The sequence below is a fragment of the Rhinoderma darwinii genome, chromosome 6 (genome assembly GCF_050947455.1).
Source record: "Rhinoderma darwinii isolate aRhiDar2 chromosome 6, aRhiDar2.hap1, whole genome shotgun sequence".
Taxonomy (NCBI): domain Eukaryota; kingdom Metazoa; phylum Chordata; class Amphibia; order Anura; family Rhinodermatidae; genus Rhinoderma; species Rhinoderma darwinii.
Window position 1 is genome coordinate 127,097,878 of NC_134692.1, and position 19,856 is coordinate 127,117,733.

A 19,856-nucleotide genomic window follows, 5' to 3' on the forward strand; every position below is an offset into this window, starting at 1 on the left:
ATTGAAGAAGTGATCTCCTAAATGTAACATTACACTTCGCCCCCAGGAGATCCTGAGTGACTCTTCCTCCACTATCGATTTTCACGCTCTGTGATCTGAGCGGCCTCCACCTGCGCTTCTTCATTTCTTTGAGCATAAATGGGAGACAGCCGATCATTACAGAGATGGTCTGTGTAGATGAGACAGCGGCGACAGGTAGCCTGGAGGTAACACAATTTGACTGTGAGAGCGCATATTTTGCATACTCTAGAGATCAGCGTCCGGCTTCAGCTATGTGGAGCGCTGCAACAACAACGTTGACTTATTTAAACCGCGACAATGAATTTGTTGATTCTGAACTTTCCGGCAGAAGTAATCCTTCTCCGCAGAGATTTCCCTCATTCTGCTGATCTATGAATATTTAACCTACAGACTTTTATAGTTTTCTTAACAAAATCCATACAAAGGCACCTAGTGACATTTAGAGGAATAGAGATAAGACAGCCCGACATAAAGAGATTACATGTAACCATGTTCACTAGATGCTAGAGTATGTTATTTTACCTATGACACTTATCAGGCTGATCTGCAAATATATTATCGGGGAATAATAGAGGAGCGATGGAGTATCTTTGCTATTGTCCCTTAAAGGGGTTCTCCGGTTTCAGAAAATGGAAAGTTATTTTTCAAATAGTTAAAAGTTTTTACATTTTACAATATACTTCCTGTTTTAATGCCTCACGGTTTTCAAAATCTCTGCTTGTTGTTATTCAGTAGGAACATTCATTGTTAACTTCCAGTGGATACAATTCTGTCCTGATCATGTGATGGACACACAGGTGCACGGCTCGTTACAGTATGTGTATCAGAGCTGCATCTTCTAATGATCCCAGCACCTGTGTGTCCATCACATGACCATGGACAGAAATAGATCCACTGGAAGTAAACAATGAAGGTTCCTACTGAATAACAACAAGCAGAGATCTTGAAAACCGTGAGGAATACAGAAAGTAAATTGGAAAATTGTCTAACTTTTAATTATTAAAAAAAAAAAAATAACATTGATTTGCTGAAACCGAAAAACCCCTTTAATCTAATGTCTATGGTCAACAGACTGACCATAGACTTTTTAAGCTTTGGTAATTTTAGTCAAAATCTGATTCACGCGATCAGTGCGGGTCCTAGCGGTTGGGCCCCCCCAGAGATCAGACACTTATCTGATAATAAGGTGATAATTGTCGATTCCGGGAGAACCTATTTAACCCACTATGACAGGTCTGCACTAGTTCACTGGTTCCCATCAATGGAATGGTCTGGTCTTGTTGAGAGCTGTTAGCTCTGAAGATTCTCCTCATATGAATTGAGGACGAAAACAATTGAATGAGAATTGACAGTGAAACTCTGAACCCTGAAAGTGTTTGGTCTGAACTCCCTTAACTCCAACATAAAAGCTGCTACATTTCCCAAACTCTGCATTTATTAAAACCTGTAAGTTTCGTCTTGAGTGCGAGTCAAGTCTTTGCGGTCAACGTTACTGCCGCTGTGGTGACGTCTCACTTTCTCTACATAAACCGAGTGTAGCATGGTTATGAGTCGGACCCAGTGTAGTTGACACTCCAGTTACCCAATAGATTTGTTAGCTCTCCTTATTTAAATTAATTTGATCCCGAGATAGCATGACTATAGACAGGCAGATATTGAACTTGATTGAGACATCTGCCCATCATGAGACTCGCTGAGCATAGATATATTGGTTTTATAGCTTGGATATTTAAAATTTTGGAAAACCATATTGAGCAATACAGGGCACAAGTCATCTACCCCTACTTGTCCCAAATTTATTTTTCCCTCTGTCTTAGATGTACCTTAAGTATAAGTTCTAAATCTCCTATAGACAATATGTATACTCTACCACAGTAGAAAAAGATTGAGAACCCCTGATCTAGACATCGTATGGAACATTAGAGTACACTATGTGTGGAGCTATTACTTGCTGACTGTATGCTGGCACGGTGTGGCATTTTATAGTATATTATTTTTGCAATGTGTGGTGGTAGCCCCAACGTATAACATTGTGGTACGGAAATGTTATTTAGGCTCCATTGGTTCCCACGATAGATCATCCCCATACTTTTACATTATATCGGCAGCACATCTCCCTGTTTACACAGAGAAATGTGCTGCCAACTAGCGACCATTTTATTGTCAGCGTAAACAAGCAGATCAGCAGGTGAACGAGCGTTTGTTTCTTCATCAGCTGATCGTTGCCCTGTTTACACAGGGCAGTGATCAGAAACGAGCGTTCATATGAACGCTCGTCTGCCCAATCATTGGCCCGTGTAAAAGGGCTCCAAGGCAGGCACTGCTCACATTTCATGCGGAGTAGAGATTTAAACAAATCTTATTTCGTGCTTTTACATCCATTGTGGATAGACGGGTACTTGAGAAGTCTGTGCTATACATTTCCTCAGCAGGAAATGGGAGAGAGAGCAGTCTAGAAAGCATCAGGCACCTGTGTGTCTGTCTCTTACTCTAATCTCATCACCGCGTATCACCGCCATTCCCTTATTCTTGTAAACAGTCAATAGGGAGTGGTTAACGTCGCCTGCCAAGTGAGGCTGAAACTTTGTAAGCAGCATATGGGCTGGAAAACAAGTGCAGCTCGCGTGGAGATGTTTTACCAGCAGCGATCAGATCTACATTGCTCGGAAACAGAGAGGAGGACACAATGTACTCAGGAAACCTGTCCGTTTCCTTCCTTCATGAAACCCTACAATTTCACGGCAGAGCCTTCTAGCAGGAGGACAAGGTAGGAGATCGCTTATAACTCGATCTGGAAGTCATCCACTCTGTGCTGTATGTCAATGATCGTGTCTGATCAGTCTACTTTCTGGAAACACCATGGCAGCTACCGGCTGTATAAAGTGGCGTAATTACATATACAAGAAAAGACCTTCCGCTAATGTTATTACATCTTATGCTTCGTACATGGATAGATTACATATAACTGTAATTGTAGATATTTTGTGAACTAGTTGTGGAGGAGGTAGACAGTTATTTATATGAAAGGGTTGGACGCCATTATTAGAACTTAGGCCTTATTGACACGAACGTGTCCGTTTTGCGCGCGTAAAAAAAGGAAAGTATTTTTCCTGCGTCGCTGTTCCGTGTGAATTCAGCGTTTGGTGCGTGTCTGCGTTTTTTACGCGCCTATGTCATCAGTATGTCACGCGTTTCACGTCAGCAAAATAACCTTAGGGGGGTGTTTTTCTTTTTCAAAATTATTCCTTTAGCAACTGTTGCGTGAATCACGCACAGCACACGGATGTGCGTCCGTGTGCTGTCCGTGATTTTCACGCACCCATTGACTTCAATGGGCGCATGATGCGCAAAACCACACAAGTATAGGACATGCAGTACGTTTCACGCGCCCATTGACTTGCATAGGTCCGTGTGACGTGCGTTATTTTCACGCGCGTAACACGGACGTGAAATACGCTCGTGTGAATTAGATCTTAGGAGCATACCAGACAGAAACCTTTAATGGAAAGTAGACAAAAACTGGCCAAATATATAGAGATTTGCTGAAATCATATCAGCCGACAATTTTCTTACAAGTATTGTAAGGGATTAAAAAAAACATGGCTGCTTTCTTCAAGGAATATTGTCACTCTTGTCCATGGGCTGTGCTATATTGCAGATCAGCTCCATTTAGGTAAAAGGGTCTGAGCTGCAATACCAGCCACAGCCTATGGACAAGGGTGGCACTGTTTCTGGAAGGTAGAAACTATGCTTATTCTTATTTCATACAACTTTTAGGTAACCTGGTTTACTAACACAGTAACCTAATTTACTAATGAGCATGGCTGACATCCAAACGTGTTGTAATGTAATAGTCGTGGTAGAATTCTTGTCATTGTCAACAGAGATAAGAAAAATTATTATGTGCATAAAAAATTGTTGACTTCTACTAAGATTTTTATAGTCCACAGCACCAGTGGGGATTGCCTTTGTTGTTAATTACCACAAAACTGATATCACAAGGAAATTTCTATGCTGAGCTTTTATGGTTTCTTGCAGATATGGTAATCATGTTTGGCCCACTTTACTCATTCTGGAGTTACAATCTCAATGGTTGGCCCAATACAGTACACTATTAACAGTTTCCATTCCTCATGTCTCACCAAAAGGACGAAAATGCATTTTCAGTCTCCTTCAGTCAGGAATCTCAGAGACATCTACGGCACTTTCAATTATGTGCTCCTATTATATGGATATTCAGATATGGGAAAAACATGTCAGGAACTTTAAAAAGGTTGCCTTATGAAGACAACCCCTGTCCATATGGCCTATTAGGGCATATGGACGTCACAGAGGGGGCGCCATTGCTCAGGATCCTCTTCCCCGAGCCGGAACGAAGGGCTGCTCTGTAAAAACCGCTATGTAATACGCCCCTGGACAGGCCAATTGCTTATAAAATGGCAACTGATGGCAAGAATACTGGGTCAGATGGAAAGATCTGATGCAGAATGTGGTGGTTTGAATGGCCAGAAGGTGGTCTAAGTGTAGAAGCAGACCATCCAGGTGTAAATGTGAACTTATCCCTAAAAACACATACAAGTAATAAGGGAGGGGTCATGAATATGAGGCCAATTGTCATGATTTAAGGGTCCTCCTACATGGTCCGTCATGGGCCGTGTAAATGAGCGCTGATCAACGAGACAGATCATTGATCGGCGCACGTTTGCTCCTTTCCCGAGGAGCCATAATCAGTAATGTATGGGGACGAGCGATAGTTACTATCGGGGGGCAGTGGGAAAATGCATGATCTAAGATTTTTGTGACAGCATACATAAAAATACAGGCATAAGTACATATAGTCAACCTAGTCTTCAATGCAACCTGCCACATACTGTGCTGAAGATCGTCATTTTAAGAGCCTTATAAAATGATACCCCTTGGTTAGGGCTTATGCACATGGTTGTATTATGGTTCCGTGTTACACCGATCTGTAACACCGTACCCATAGAAATCTTTGGGCCCGTACTTATAGGTTCATACAGAATCGTGCCAAAGTCCTATCAGATGCCATATACTGCAGAGGTATCGCCTGCTAGAAGCATTGCTCCTACGGGAATATACAATGCCATACAGACGCACCGTACGGCCATAGGGACTGGTTTTGCTATGTGAACGAGGCCTATGAACTCCTTTAGGACTTTTTCTATTCCAATATTGTTTAAACTATATAATAGGTAACTTAGATGCAGATATGAATTTATTAAAGCAGGCAGCCAAGTGACGCGTTTTGAGCAGCAGAACCGGAGGTCAATGTTATTACTGAACATTTTTAGAACTACTTTTACTGTGTGACTTCATGTACTTTCTTATTTGTAACTTGCATCATTAGCTTTGGCACCATAAAAAAGTACCAGCTGAAGAGACGAGGATAGGAGTGGTATGTGGGTCAGCGTTGCTTCAGCTGTGTTGTTGTCCCTGTCCCTCCGAGAGATCGCATGGCACAGGTTTCCAAGTATACATGAATTATTGAGCGCTGTTGATGCATAATTAAATCCCTCACAGTTATATTTCTGAAGTATTTTATTGACAAAACGGTCTTACAAGCTGAAACTACAAACCGGTTGACAACATAGCGGAGCTTTTAGTGTTTTACTACATTGGTATTATTCGTGTAGGTTCTGCTTAGTCTTTGACAACATGCGGAATTCTAAGACTAAGGCCTCATGCACACGGCCATAGCTGTGTGCACGGTACGTGATTATGGCACGGACGGCCGCGGAGTGTCATCCGCAATTCACGGACCGTGCACACATTGACTTTAATGAGCAAATTCGGACCGTATAATGTCCTATTTTTTTGTGGTCCAGGCTCCCAGCCAATGCACAGACCGTGGCAACCAGGTCCGTGTGCATGGGCCCATAGAAATGAATGGGTCCGCAATTCACCTGCATTTTTGCTGATGAATTGCGGACGAAAAAACACGTTCGTGTGCATGAGGCCCAACAGCTCTTGCCTAATTCAAGAACAGAATATCCGTCTTGCTATTGAATGCCATGCATTAGCTGAGAAGGGTTATGCTAGAAATGGAAGTGAAATAACTTTATTGACTTGTGAAGAGATTCTCCACCTAAATTTACTTCTGAAAATCTGATTAATGGTGGAAGAAATAAAACATAGGATGTGAGTACTGCCTCATTACCGTTTTCTGCCCTCAGCTCAGTGCCAGTTTGGCCTTGAGCTGAGAACCTGGAAAATCTGAGACAGATTGGTTGCTATGCGCATACTGTCTGTCAACCACAAAAAAAGATTGTGGTTGTTAGGCAGTGTATCTCTAGCAACCAGTCTGTCTCACATCACTCAGCTGTTCAGCTCAAACTTGAATTGTCACTGTGCTGGCAGATGAAGAATGATGATGAAGAGGAGCCTGCTTGAAGCCAAACCCCACCATTCTCCATCTCCACCATAAATCTTTATGTATAATGGTGTACGGTGTTCAGTATTTATTTGCTTAGCGGATTAAAGAGGACATGTCAGATTTCCTGACAGGTCTGCCGTAGTAAGTACTTGTATTGCCCATAAAATAACAATTCTGTAGCATTTTTTCTTAGATCTTTGGGTAGTGTCGTTCCTCAGTTATTCCTCCTAGAAATATATGAATAAATTGACAACTGGGTTCTACCATTCCCCTTGTCAAAGGGGCATGTCCCTAAACAGTCTGAGACTGTGAACACTGATTGGATATTGTCAGTCTGTGTAGGGACACAACCCCAACGAGTAACGGCTAGTTGTCAATTTATTCATAAATTTGTAGGAGGACTAACAGAGGAACAGTACAATGCAGAGTTATAAGATGCTCCAGAATTATTATTTTATGGTATTTACTAAAGCAGACATATCAGGATAGTTGACAGGTACTCTTTATGGATGAAAGCTATCAAGACAAATGAGATCTCTTCTACCACCACGGTGTAGCCCTCAACGGTCGTTAGGCTCTCATTACATACAATTATTGCCAATAAACAATTTTCAAGTAGTGGCTTTGAGTTTGTTAAATGGGTTGTCTGCTTTTGAAATCCCATTTTAAATACCCTATTAGGGAATTCCTAGTTAATAAAGGGGGGTGCCACATTCAGGACCCTCATCGATATCCTAGAGCGAAAAGCAGCTATAAAGCCCGTTTCTCGCTCTGGAGGACCCAGCACAGTCATACATTATACAGATGGTCCATTGATTTCAATTGGAACTGTGGTGGTGATTCAGAGAAGAAGCAGGACACCCTATGATCTGGTTATTGTTACCAGCTCTAAGTCACAATACGCCAGAAACGTATTCTCGGTGTTGCTTCTAACACACTCGGGGATTTCCCTTTAAAAACGAAAAAGGCTTAAAATCGCTTAGCCGCAATATACTAGTCTTTACAGCGTGTATCGAGCTGTTTTTCCCTGTAATTAGACATAATGACCAATAACGATGAATCATCTTCGCTCGCAGACAAATTTGCACAATTAAAGCTGCCATTTTATGTTAACAGCAGGAAAAGGCCGTAATGGGGTGAGGCGAGTTCACTGCTGGCTCGAACCTTGTTTGCATATCAGACAGGACGAGATGAGTATTCATGACAATTCCCCTTGCATGCCGAAAGAGTTTTGTTAACCTGTTGTCCTTCTTTTCTTCTTCGCAGCTCAGCTGGTGACCAGCTAAGAAGCCATTGACTTGTCTCACTATGTGGAGTTGTGAAGATTTTAATTATACCGACAACAACCAAGACCAGCGTTTGTGCCATGATTTCCACCTCGTTCTCTTCATCTTTTCCATCCTCTACCTCATCATTTGTTTCCCAACCAGTCTCTGCTACAATGTGCAGCTTGTGCTTGTTAATTTATATAACAAGGCAACTATGACTATGCCAGATGTCTATTTTGTGAATATGGCCATCGCTGGACTCATTATCAATGCCGTAGCCCCGGTCTACCTACTAGGGCCCGAATACACCAAGTGGTCACTATGGAGCTTCGGGAACGAGGTTTACATCACTTTACTGATTCTTTTTAACGTGTCATCTCTGGTGATCATGTATTCCACGACTTTGCTCAGCTTGGACTATTACATTGAATGTGCCCTGCCAAGAACATATATGTCAAGCGTCTACAACACAAAGCATGTGTGTGGGTTTATTTGGGGTGGAGCAGTGCTGACAAGCTTCTCCTCACTCCTCTTCTACATCTGCAATCATGTCTCTACCAAAATCATTGAGTGTTCCAAGATGCAGAATCGGGAGGCAGCCGATGCCATCATGGTGCTCATTGGATATGTAGTACCAGTTCTTGCAGTACTTTACGCTTTGGTGCTCATCTTGCAGATACGTAAAGAAGCAACTCCTCTCGACCAGGACTCGGGCAGACTGGACCCTTCAGTGCACCGGTTATTAATTGCCACGGTCTGCACACAGTTTATATTATGGACGCCATATTATACCACCCTGATCGTAAACACTTTCACAGATATTCACGTGAAGTCCAACGACCACCATTTCATGAGGACATTTCACTTCATTGAAGGACTCTCTTGCTTCTTGGCCTTTTCAAGCAGCTTCGTCATACCTCTATTACACAGACATATTAACAAAAACTTTGACAATAAATTACAGAGGTTTCTTAAAAAACTGCACTGTGGGAATCAGGGGTGCTCGCACGAGCGCACGGTAGTTCAGCAGGTGATGACTTAAGACATAAGCTCAAGATGATCTAACAGTTATGTGGTTCTCCACCAATATGACCTTGTAGAGAGTGGATCAAGGGCGGTATTGTTTGAGCTTTGAGCCTTAGCATGACCACACAGCAAATATCCTAATTCATGTCACCGGATTATCTATACACGTTTGATATTAATTATGAAGACTGGTATATACTGATATGTTTGAAACTTGCTCTGAGCCTATATTTTTGGTGGAAAGGGGAACTGGAAGTATAGGCAAAGCTGTAGCGTAAGAGTTGGCAACCAGTTGTGCTCAACACAGAAGAGTCCAAGCCTGTGTTGACCTATCTACATATCCGAGAACCGGTTTGCCGATTGGTAAATTCAATATATCCACCAGACATTTCTTTGCAAAGTTTTATTGGCAAAGACGGAAGGACATCTTACGGCTAAACGTTCTCCATGATAAACTGCAAAGCACTTTGATAAGAAAAGTATTATATTCTCATTAACACAGTGTGAGGTTGTCTCATTCTAATGTATGCAACAAGCTTTCTATAGTGTGACTACTAAGTGAAGAAATTGACCAGATACCAAGTAGTTGTATCATTAACAAGATGAGATTTGTCTTTTTTTTTTATATATTATTAACGAAACGAGGATCCATAATAAATCATGTTGATGAAGGACAAGTAAATGGCTGAGAATTCGAATGTTATTCATTTACCGGGGATGCTGAAATGTGGCACGCAAATTTATCCCTATCACTCACCGCTGTCCGCTATGTCTACATTTCATCTATATGAGCGGACATACAAATTACACTTAATTCCCCAGTCCCGTTGCCAGATGAAGTTATTATGTGCCCAACTGACGTGATTTTTCTACATTCCTGACAGAATTCTTGTCTAGCAGTAAATGCCACATGCTTGGCAGCTTAAAAATGTGCAAAAAAAATACATCAAAAGCTAAAAGTCACGTTTTACAGGGGCTGCTACCTAGTCACACAATATAAAGGTATATGTACAAAGCCATAGACAAATCCGACCCCCGGATCCGCGGCAGAAATCAGAGTCTTCTCTCGGATTTGTAGCGTAATACGCGACAAATACGCGTTTAGAACTCCGGCTTTTCCACATGAAATTTGCAACAGTAAGTCACTGTACAGACACATGGATTGTCATTGAAAACAATAGAAGGCGGATTTTGCAGAGGAATCTGCATTAAAGTAACTTAAGAAAGAAACAAGGCTGTTTAACACAATATAAGAAAAGCGTCCACTTTGTATTATAAACCTTCCAGTTTGCGCCGTTTCCCAGTTCTCTGAACAGATATGTAAACAATTGATGTTTTTATTGTGTTGCTAGGACTACGTCCTTGGACATGTATATAGGTATACATGCAAATACACGGTTTCCTCTTGTCTATTCCAGATATACAAATACATTGCTTTAGATTTGCAAATTGTATAGGTTTCTTCTTACAGAAACTACAAATAAAAACACAATTACAACAGAGATCATGTTACTGGACGAAACCATGGCAACCAAAATGAAAACATCCAAAGTTTACACTGCCAGCTGCATTCAATAAACCGAAAAACTGCCAAAAAAAGAAATACATCCTAATGCACCTGACCGTATTACAGCGCCGTACCCAACGAAATCTATGAGCCCTAATACCCTTATTATACTGTGGCAAACATATAAAATCTGTGAAAATAATTGTACCAGGTTCCATCAGATACCGTATTGGAGAATTGTTTCTAGAGAATACCTCTGTAATGTGGTGGCGTAGTACTGAACTGTAGGGACTCCATGTGCCACCATACATGATCTGCCGCATGCACCAGGCCTAAGGTTTATATTGCAAAGAGACTTTTGTATTTCAAGAACCCCGTTAAAAATATTTACAAATGTAATGGCATTACATAGGGGCGGTAATGCTGCTTGATGTGGGTAACCAAACACTTGTACATAATATCTAGAGAAAAAAGCTCCTGGTTTCTAAGGAAAAACTGTAGGTGAGCATAGTCAGCCAAGAGAAGGAAGAATACAGCAATTATCGTCTGATGCCCTGATATTGCTCAGTATATGAGGCTGCGCTTTTCATTCTGGGACCTGCGGTCCATGTTACAAGTTCTGAGCTATAACTTGGTCACTATGATTAGTCCAGCCTTCCAAGTCTATTGAGCACGTGGGGGGCATCGATCACCCATCCCTCCTTATTTTCTGCTCTCAGGCCCCGGTAAGTGTACTACCTGCATATTTATTAGGCCCTGTTCACATCGCATTTTTTTCTTCTGTTTAACGTATAAATCGGGAAAATCTCAGAACATTTACGTTGAACGTAGGATGTGACGGATGACTAACCATGGCTTCCGTCACCATAGACTTTAATAGTATCCATTAAACAGATACGTCATGAAACATCACGACGTATCCGTTAAACGGATACCATTATAGTGACAGGTGACAGATGCCATTATAGTGACAGGTGACAAATCCCATTATAGTGACGGATACCATTATAGTGACAGGAGACGGATACCATTATAGTGACATGTGACGGATACCATTATAGTGACAGGTGACGGATGCCATTATAGTGACAGGTGACGAATGCCATTATAGTGACAGGTGACGAATGCCATTATAGTGACAGGTGACGAATGCCATTATAGTGACAGGTGACGGATGCCATTATAGTGACAGGTGACGAATGCCATTATAGTGACAGGTGACAAATCCCATTATAGTGACGGATACCATTATAGTGACAGGTGATGGATACCATTATAGTGACGGATACCATTATAGTGACAGGTGATGGATACCATTATAGTGACAGGTGACGGATACCATTATAGTGACAGGTGACGGATGCCATTATATTGACAGGTGACGGATGCCATTATAGTGACAGGTGACGAATGCCATTATAGTGACAGGTGACGGATACCCTTATAGTGACAGGTGACGTATACCCTTATAGTGACAGGTGACGCTTACCATCCGTTTAGATGATCAGTTACCGATAAACGAATGTAATTTGTTTACTATTTGCTATTAAAAAAGCCCATGATATATCCATTAAAGAAATGCCTGTAACGTATGCCATACAGTAGCATAGACCCCACACATAGGCTACCATGATAAAAAAAAACAAAAAACATATACCATGTGAGATATATATTTTTTTTTTATATTCATTTTTTAGCGGGGTTCCATTCTTCAAAAAAGAAAAAAAGTATACGGACGTATACAGTCCAACAAAGGCCAAAAGAATACTCTTGTCCATTGTCGGGCTATGGAGATGTTTAGTGTGTACGCCAGGAGCTCTCCTCATGTACACACTAAACGTTCACCACAAACGCGGTGTGAACAGGCCCTTACAAATATGTTGTGCTTTTTGATGTTCCACACAGTGGGCCAAATTTGGCTCAAAATAGCGTTTTATTTTAAATCAGTAAAGAAAATAGTGGCCCTCCCATAGATGCTTTTGGTTTTTATCATAACAAGAAGCTGTAATTATCAACCAGCGTACAGATATGTACTGTATTCTGATATATAGTTGGCTGTGGTGTGTTAGGCTCATGCTACATTGTGATGTATTGTTGACTGTAAGACCCATGAGGTCAGCATGACTTAGCTGCCTCCCTGGAAGACCACTAGCCAGTTGAATTACGTTGTCCCAGCCGAAATACCGCTTTGTAGGCACTGCAAAAATTGGGGGAGCTTTATCAAAATTGGTTCCAAGGGAGAGTGGAGGATTTGCACATAGAAACCAATCAGATTGCTTCTTTCATTTTTAAAAGGGTTGAGACATGGAATCTTATTGGTTGATACAGGCAACTGCCCCTTTTTTTCCCGTTTGCACAGATTTTGATAAATCTCCTTTGCACTGCTGAACCATAGAATACTTGTGGCTCAATGCGGCCACAATCTTTGCAGTCACAATGTATTTGCCGTAACTAGGAGATATTGAGACCAAGATAATACAAATAAAAAGGCTGAAGACTCAAGCGGTAGCATTTCCTCCTGACACCTGATGGCAAAGCCAGATTTAGTAGCATATCCTCCCTCCGCAGTCTTCTGTGGCTCAACATCCGTGCCTAGGTTGTGATGGACTGCGATGGTTGCACAATGGCTCCTGCTGGATGTCGTGTATCTCAGGCCTAACATAAAACGGTTCCCATTTTCACACTGCCGGCTATTATAGTGTACTACTTTAAATTTCCATCCCCTCGAGACTTATGACCAGGGTTGCCAACCATCCGTAAATTCTTGTACAGTCCATTAAAATAAGTTTTGTTTTTTTTCAAGAGTCCATAAAAAATTATATGTTGTCTATTAGGAGTTTGTGCAAATGATTGGGATTGCAATTAATTAGTTTTAGAGGTCACAGTAAATGCCGATGTGTCCATATCACTATTCTAAGCTATAGACATATATTATTTATAATCTTTATGATTCATTATTGTTTTCCAATTTGTCCGTAAAAAATGTTGGCAGTCCGCGGTTTGTGGATAAGTTAAGAAAAAAAGATTAAAGGGGTAATCCCAAATTAATAAAATTATCACCTATCCACAGGGTGGGTGATAATTTTCAGATCGCTGGGACCCCCACTGATCATAGGAACGCGGGTCCCGAACCCCCAGATCCTTCACACTGCTCAAGCGCATTAAGGACGACATTAAATGGAGTGGCGGTCGAGCATGCGCGCTGTTGCTCCATCAGTGTCTATGGGAATGACGAAAACAGCCGAGCACAGTGCTCGGCTATTTCAGTCACTCTCATAGACAGTGAATGGAGTGGCAGGCACATGCTCGACCGCTGTTCCATTCAGGAGGTTTAGGACCCCCGTTCTCACGATCGGTGGGGGTGACAGTGCTCAGAAAATTATCAGATATCCATCTATAATTTTGGGACTGTCACATTAAAATCAGGTTGGCAACCTTGCCTATAACTCCCCTGGCACATCTAAAATTATATATATATTATAACATTTCCCTCAATAAAAACAAGGCCATCAAAACTTATTTTTGAAAAACAAGACCACCCTATCTATGCATTTCCTGAAACTAAACACAATAGATACAAATATTTTTGTTGATGGTATTATTGCACATATTTTTTATACATTTTTCTCACTACCTGAAGGATTTTCTCATCTATAGGCATTTGATATATCTGTATAATTAGTTTTTTTTTAAATTAATTTTTAAGACCGTATTAGCTAGAGAATAGCTAAACCGTGTATAAAAAATACTGGAATACACTTATACACCTACTAAAGTATACACAATGCACAGTATCCCTGTATAGTATTAAATTATTATCTGTTTTCTATGAGAGACTGTGTGCAAATTTGTTAAAAGGAGTATTGTATGTGAAGATTTGTGCTTAGCGTGTTCCTACTATGTACAACACACGCCTCTGGCCCTAAAAACAGTGTTGTACTTTCTTCCCAACATGATGTACTATGATGTCAACCAAATTAAAATAGTGTTTCTGTGCCCTGTTGTTTCTCCATTAATTGTGTCCGAATTACTGCTCACTAGATGGAAAAAAGATCAATACCGGAAAACACAAGGGAGAATCGATCAGATGGAATCAATTATAGAAGAGAATGTAATAAGATAGTGTCAATGATATGGGTACAGAAAGCACTCACGACAGGGGGTTGTCTGGTTTTGAAATCCAAAACCCTAATAGATCATTCAAAATTAAAAAAGATGGGCGCCCCATGTTTAAGACCCTCAACTATTAGCCATAGGGGAGATCGACCACAAAGGGTGTCTCTCTTTGTGGAGGAATCAGCACATCCATGCATTACAAGGACAGCCCATTGATTTCAATTAGTATTGTGTAATGCTTAATTTCCCCTGTGGTAGCGCTGCAGGAGAACTTGACACTTGCCGTCCGGTTCTCTCACAAATAAGAGCTAATCACTAGCAGTTCAATCAGTTGTACACCATGTCATCAGGTTATAATTGAGGGATCTTTCTAACAAAGGCACTGTTCAAAGCATACAACCCTGTAATACACAAGACTTTGATATATTTTATATTGGGGCAGCAGAAGCCTCCTCAGTGATCAACCAATCTTATAGTGTGAGCAGTAAATAGGAAAGAGGGAGGAGGGGGATGCAGCTGCAGTCTTCCTGCCTTAGCCTTTTGTGAGAAATAGCATCAGGGGAAGATACAGTATAGCTCTTACATCAGATTTCGTAGGGCCCACCACTAAGCAATCATGGAGAGGGGAAACGTTACGTTAAGGAGTATCTGCACTTTCATAAAACTTTTGATATGTAATAGAGACATATCAAAAGTTTGGATCGGTGGGGTCCGGCTGCGGAGACCCCCACCATACTGAAATGAAGGTGCAGAAGCGCTCAGCTGAGCGTCCTGCACCTTCAGCTCTGATCCGTGCTCCCGGTTAAGCTGAAGACGGCTTACATAGATGTTCTATGAGGGCAGTCTTCAGCCGGAAAATAAGCGTGAATCACAGCCGAAGGTGAAAAGTGCTCAGTTGAGCGCTGTTGCACCTTTGTTTCAGCAACGATGGGTGTCTCAGCACCAGGACCCCCACCGATCTAAACTTTTGATATGTCCTTATGACATATCAAAAGTTTGATGAAAGCATAGTTACTATTTAAAAAAAAAAAAAGGAGGAAAGGAAAAAAGACAACAAATACAGGTTAGACACAATTGGAGGGGGGAATATATTAAAACTGGCATTTCGAAAGCCAGTCTTACACTAATTTAGGTCAGTGCAAAATGCACCAAATTTATTAATATGTACACACCTCTTTTGGCGCATCTTTGGCTGTTGATAGAAATGCAAATTTGCACCTTCTACGAGCAGGTGTAGATTTGCAATGTAACTTACGCCAGTTTCTGGTGTAAATTATGGTAAATCATGTGTCATTCTGGCGGAGGCCCCGTCTCCTTCAGATAACTCCCACCGCCTTTTCCCACCACTTTTGGAAAGTGGCGAGAAAAGTAAAATAAACGGCGTAAACCTTTTGATATATTCCCTCCAATATCTGTCTGCACCACATCCAATATTTCTGAGTTTTCTTTTTTAATGATAAGTAGGCCTTAAATAAAAAGTCCAAAAGAGGTTATCAGACACATAATCTAAGGGTACACAGCCCCGTTCTGCACAATAACATCTATGGAAAATTTGGCTAAAAAATTAATATCCAGTCCAGCTACTTTTTGAATCTCAGCTCGGATTATGAGGGGTTAAAATCCTATGACCGCCATACATAGAGGGTAACTGGAGTCAAGTGTTCTGCTCAATTCAATTATTTATAGTATATTTTATATCTTCCTAAACTTGAGCACCAGGTTGGAGGTTCCCCAGAGAATCCATTTTCGATTTTTCCTTAATCTGTCATTAAATCCCCCGCAACACACTACAAGCGAATGGCACCCAAATCATATACGTATTTAATGTGTAATTACCCTGGAAATGTATAGGAAAAAACTGTAAGGTACAACATAAAGTCTACCGCCATCTACACAGTGAGTCAATAATTTACTATCTGCAGAAATAGTGAATTTATCTGAGTAATGAGTGACAAGTAAATACACAGCACAGACAAGCTAGATATTCCTGAAAGTGATGCCAACGTAGAAGCAAATGGTAACCGAGGTATCTTAGCAAATATTACCCTCGGTTAAACGATCGTTAAAGTACACAGACATTTTCCAACATGCTGGAAAACTTCCCCGCAGAGTCACCACTCCTGGCCTTTCCTATAATAAAAAAATCCAATGAGAAAATGTATGAAAACTCAAAGGTGGTAAATGAAGCATCGGTCTGTGGTCACCTTATAGTCAAAGCTCCACCTTTTAACACCATACGGGAATAAACTGTGAAGGGTGGACATTAAATTTAACCCCTTCCCACCACATGACGTAATAGTACGTCGCAGTGAGCAGATCATTTCCGCGAACCGGCACACGATTACGTCATGGTGACATAGATTGCACAGTAGCTGTGCCCGCGCCATCATCAGCCGATGCCAGCTGTAACTTATGCTCGACATCTTGTTGGGGCGCTATGTAGTTAGCGACAAGCAGTGTAAAAGTATGGCATGAGGATGGTACGGGAACAGGAGCTGTGCCGGGTAATATCCAAAGCGGCCGTCAGCGGTGTATGACTCCGATCCAGGCCATTGAAGTCCATTGAAGTCCTACAGTGGAACAAAAAAATTATTTCAAAAAGTTGATTTAAAAATAAATAAATAAAAAAAAAAAAGGGTTTCTATTTAAAATGTACTTGTAAAGCAAAACTATTAAAATAAAAAAAATATTTAAAATTTATACATACACACACACACACACACACACACACACATATATATATATATATATTATATACACACACACACACACAATAAATAAATATAACTCTTCCTACAATATACAAGCCATAAAACTATGGCTCCCCAAAAAAATGTCTATGAAAAATGCTTTTGATGCGCAAAACTAGTAGAGTATTAAAAAAAACTATACATATCTAGTTTCAACGTAAATGTAACAACCCGTACAATAAAAGTTCAAATGTTATTTATACCGTACAATAAACGGAATGACAAAAAAAAAAAAAATAATAATTGATGGTGGAATTGCATTTTTTTTCCTCTCGGAACTCAATAATAAATCAGTTGTCAGTTGGTGTCTTAGCTCCCCCTAGTGGTGGCTCCAGCCAACAATAGTTTTATCATTTGCCACTATGGCAGCATAGGATTTGGATTTCCGATACTAAACCGAGCCCTGATCCCTATATACGTAGCTATATTATGAAATAAACCAGACGAGCCCAGCCACACAAGTACATTGTCGTGCACAGCAGTCTCTGAGATCACAGCATGAATACACACGCTTATCCCACCCATAAGACCTGAGACTGCATCTCTGGAACTTCTGCTTCATCAATAAAAAAACGAAATCGTGTTTATTTACTGAGCAGTTACCGCTGGAATGAAAACGTACAGAACGTTTATGGAGTGCCCAAAGTGATTCAAAGCCGACGCCATCCAGGATCTCCAATCAAAGCAACCACTATATAAACACTCCAAGATGTAAGAACCGAGACAGGAGCGAGACCACCAGCCCATTACTTGTACTTCATAGCAACACACCAGTGGATCTCTAGCTTTGCGGAAGCACAAGTCCCAGACGGACAGAGCCTGCTGAGAATTGGCGCTACATAATATAAGAACTGCCACAGCTTGAAGGATCCTGTAGTAAAATACAGTATGAAGCCAGTGCCCACCGTAGAGACAGGCCATCCCATGGTTATCGGGTCTGGAGTCAATTTGTAAACTATCCAGTAGGATGGGACAGCAGGTATAGTATCGGCACAAAAGAAACCGTGTAGCCTCTGCTACATCTGCATACAACACTGTACTAGGTGAGCTAGGGCTACATTGGCATCCAGTAGTACATACTTGTTTCCATTTCCTACTATTCAATCAAAAAAAGTCGACGCATAAACAAGAGATAAAAAGTTTCAACTGAATCTACAAAATAATACAATTTTCTTACACATGACTGTACTGTAAATGCAACAATATTACATAAATATAATGTTTGGAATGTCAGGAAACTGCAGGACCCGCAAGCAAAGAGAGGGAATACAATTGAGGGTTTAATAGCGCCACCAAGTGGTCATTTGTAAATTTACAGTACACTAAACTTTAGAATGTCATATGCATATAGTTCTTATATAATATTATATACAGCACAGGTATATAAGAATATCTAGGAATAGATAAATTGAAGGGGTACAGAATGGGATAGTAAATCTGCAGGCTCTTCACACCTGACAAATAGGATATTGAATAGGATTTAACCAATTGGTCAGTACATTTAAAACAAAATTATTTAGTCGGCAGATGTAAGTGCAATGCTAAAATAAACTGAGCTTTGCGTTTTTTGTTTTCAAAGTCAAGGCATCGGTGAGGTGATGAGTACCAAGTTGTAACCCTTAGATGCCCTGCACACGATTGTAGTGGTGTGCACGGTCGCGATTACTGCACGGACTGGCCGCGGAGTGTAATCCGCGGGCCGTCAGTAATCACGGACCGTGCACACAGAAGATGTGCATTGATTTCAATGAGCACGGAGCGCAAACGCAGCCCGTATAGTGACATGTCCTATTTTTTTCGCTCTGGGCAATGCACGGACAGTGGAAACCACGGCCATGTGCATTGGCCCATAGGAAAGCCTACATTCTATACTATCCACAATTGCGGTTCCACAATTGCGGATAGTATACGACCGCAAAACTGTGGTCGTATGAATGACGCCTTAGGCCTCATGCACACGACCGTATTGCTTTTCTGGTCCTCAAATTCCCGGACCGTGGTCCGTATTTTGCGAATTAAATGTCATCCATGGTGCATCCGTGTGTCACCTACACAATGCGGATCATATAAAAAAGTGCAAGGAAAACAATGATGCAGACTTCCTGCCGTCACTTAGTAAGACTTCTGCAAATCCGCAATTACGGAGGTCACACGGACCGGTAAACATTAACGGGGTATTCCTACCTTAGACATTTATGACATATCCATGGTATAGCTCGGCTGTTTTTATAACTCCCATAGGATTCAATAAAGAGAGCCTCGAACTCCTTCCATTCCCCATCTGGATACGGCGGCCTCATGCATTAGACTTTTATGGAATATCCTATGGATATGCCATAAATATCGAAGGTTGGAGTGACCCTATAAAAGAATTTCTATGGTATCCTTCAGTGTCTCTTTTAAGAGCAATTCTAGTCAAATATAACATTTCTCCTTAAATTATTTACAATATGATGATTTCCCTGGGGCATGATGGACATAAAACAGAGTATTAAGAAAAGCTAATTATTAAAGTGGTATTCTTATCTTATAATGTTATGGTATATCGCTAGAATATGCCATAACACAAAGTATGGGAGCACTGCCCGTAAAACACGAAAAAATAGACATTCTCCATAATTCCCGGGTTTAGGGGGCCCCGTTCTAGAGCTAGGTGGGACCCGCATGTATCAGACATTTATGGCATATCCTGTGGATGTGCCATAAATGTCCCTAATGGGCAAACCCCTTTAAGATCCAGGAATACTGCACTTGCCTATAATAGCCAGGTCACT

The 19,856-nt window shown here is 41.0% G+C and overlaps 2 protein-coding genes across 5 annotated transcripts in view; one reads left to right on the forward strand and one right to left on the reverse strand.

Annotated features, from left to right (window-relative positions):
• The window catches only part of GPR146 (G protein-coupled receptor 146), a 48,213-nt gene extending 34,001 nt beyond the window's left edge, over positions 1–14,212 (forward strand). The window contains exons 1-2 of one of the 2 annotated variants that reach the window (XM_075830302.1): positions 2,616–2,788; positions 7,682–14,212. In XM_075830302.1, coding sequence (XP_075686417.1) covers positions 7,724–8,725 — 1,002 coding nt within the window. In that variant the 5' untranslated portion in view covers positions 2,616–2,788; positions 7,682–7,723 and the 3' untranslated portion in view covers positions 8,726–14,212. Of the gene's footprint in view, positions 1–2,615; positions 2,789–7,681 lie in introns of those variants that run through there. The other variant, XM_075830304.1, reaches the window with a different exon arrangement.
• CHLSN (cholesin) overlaps positions 1–19,856 on the reverse strand; it is a 177,977-nt gene that overhangs the window by 75,571 nt on the left and 82,550 nt on the right. The gene's annotated exons all lie outside the window — the stretch shown is intronic.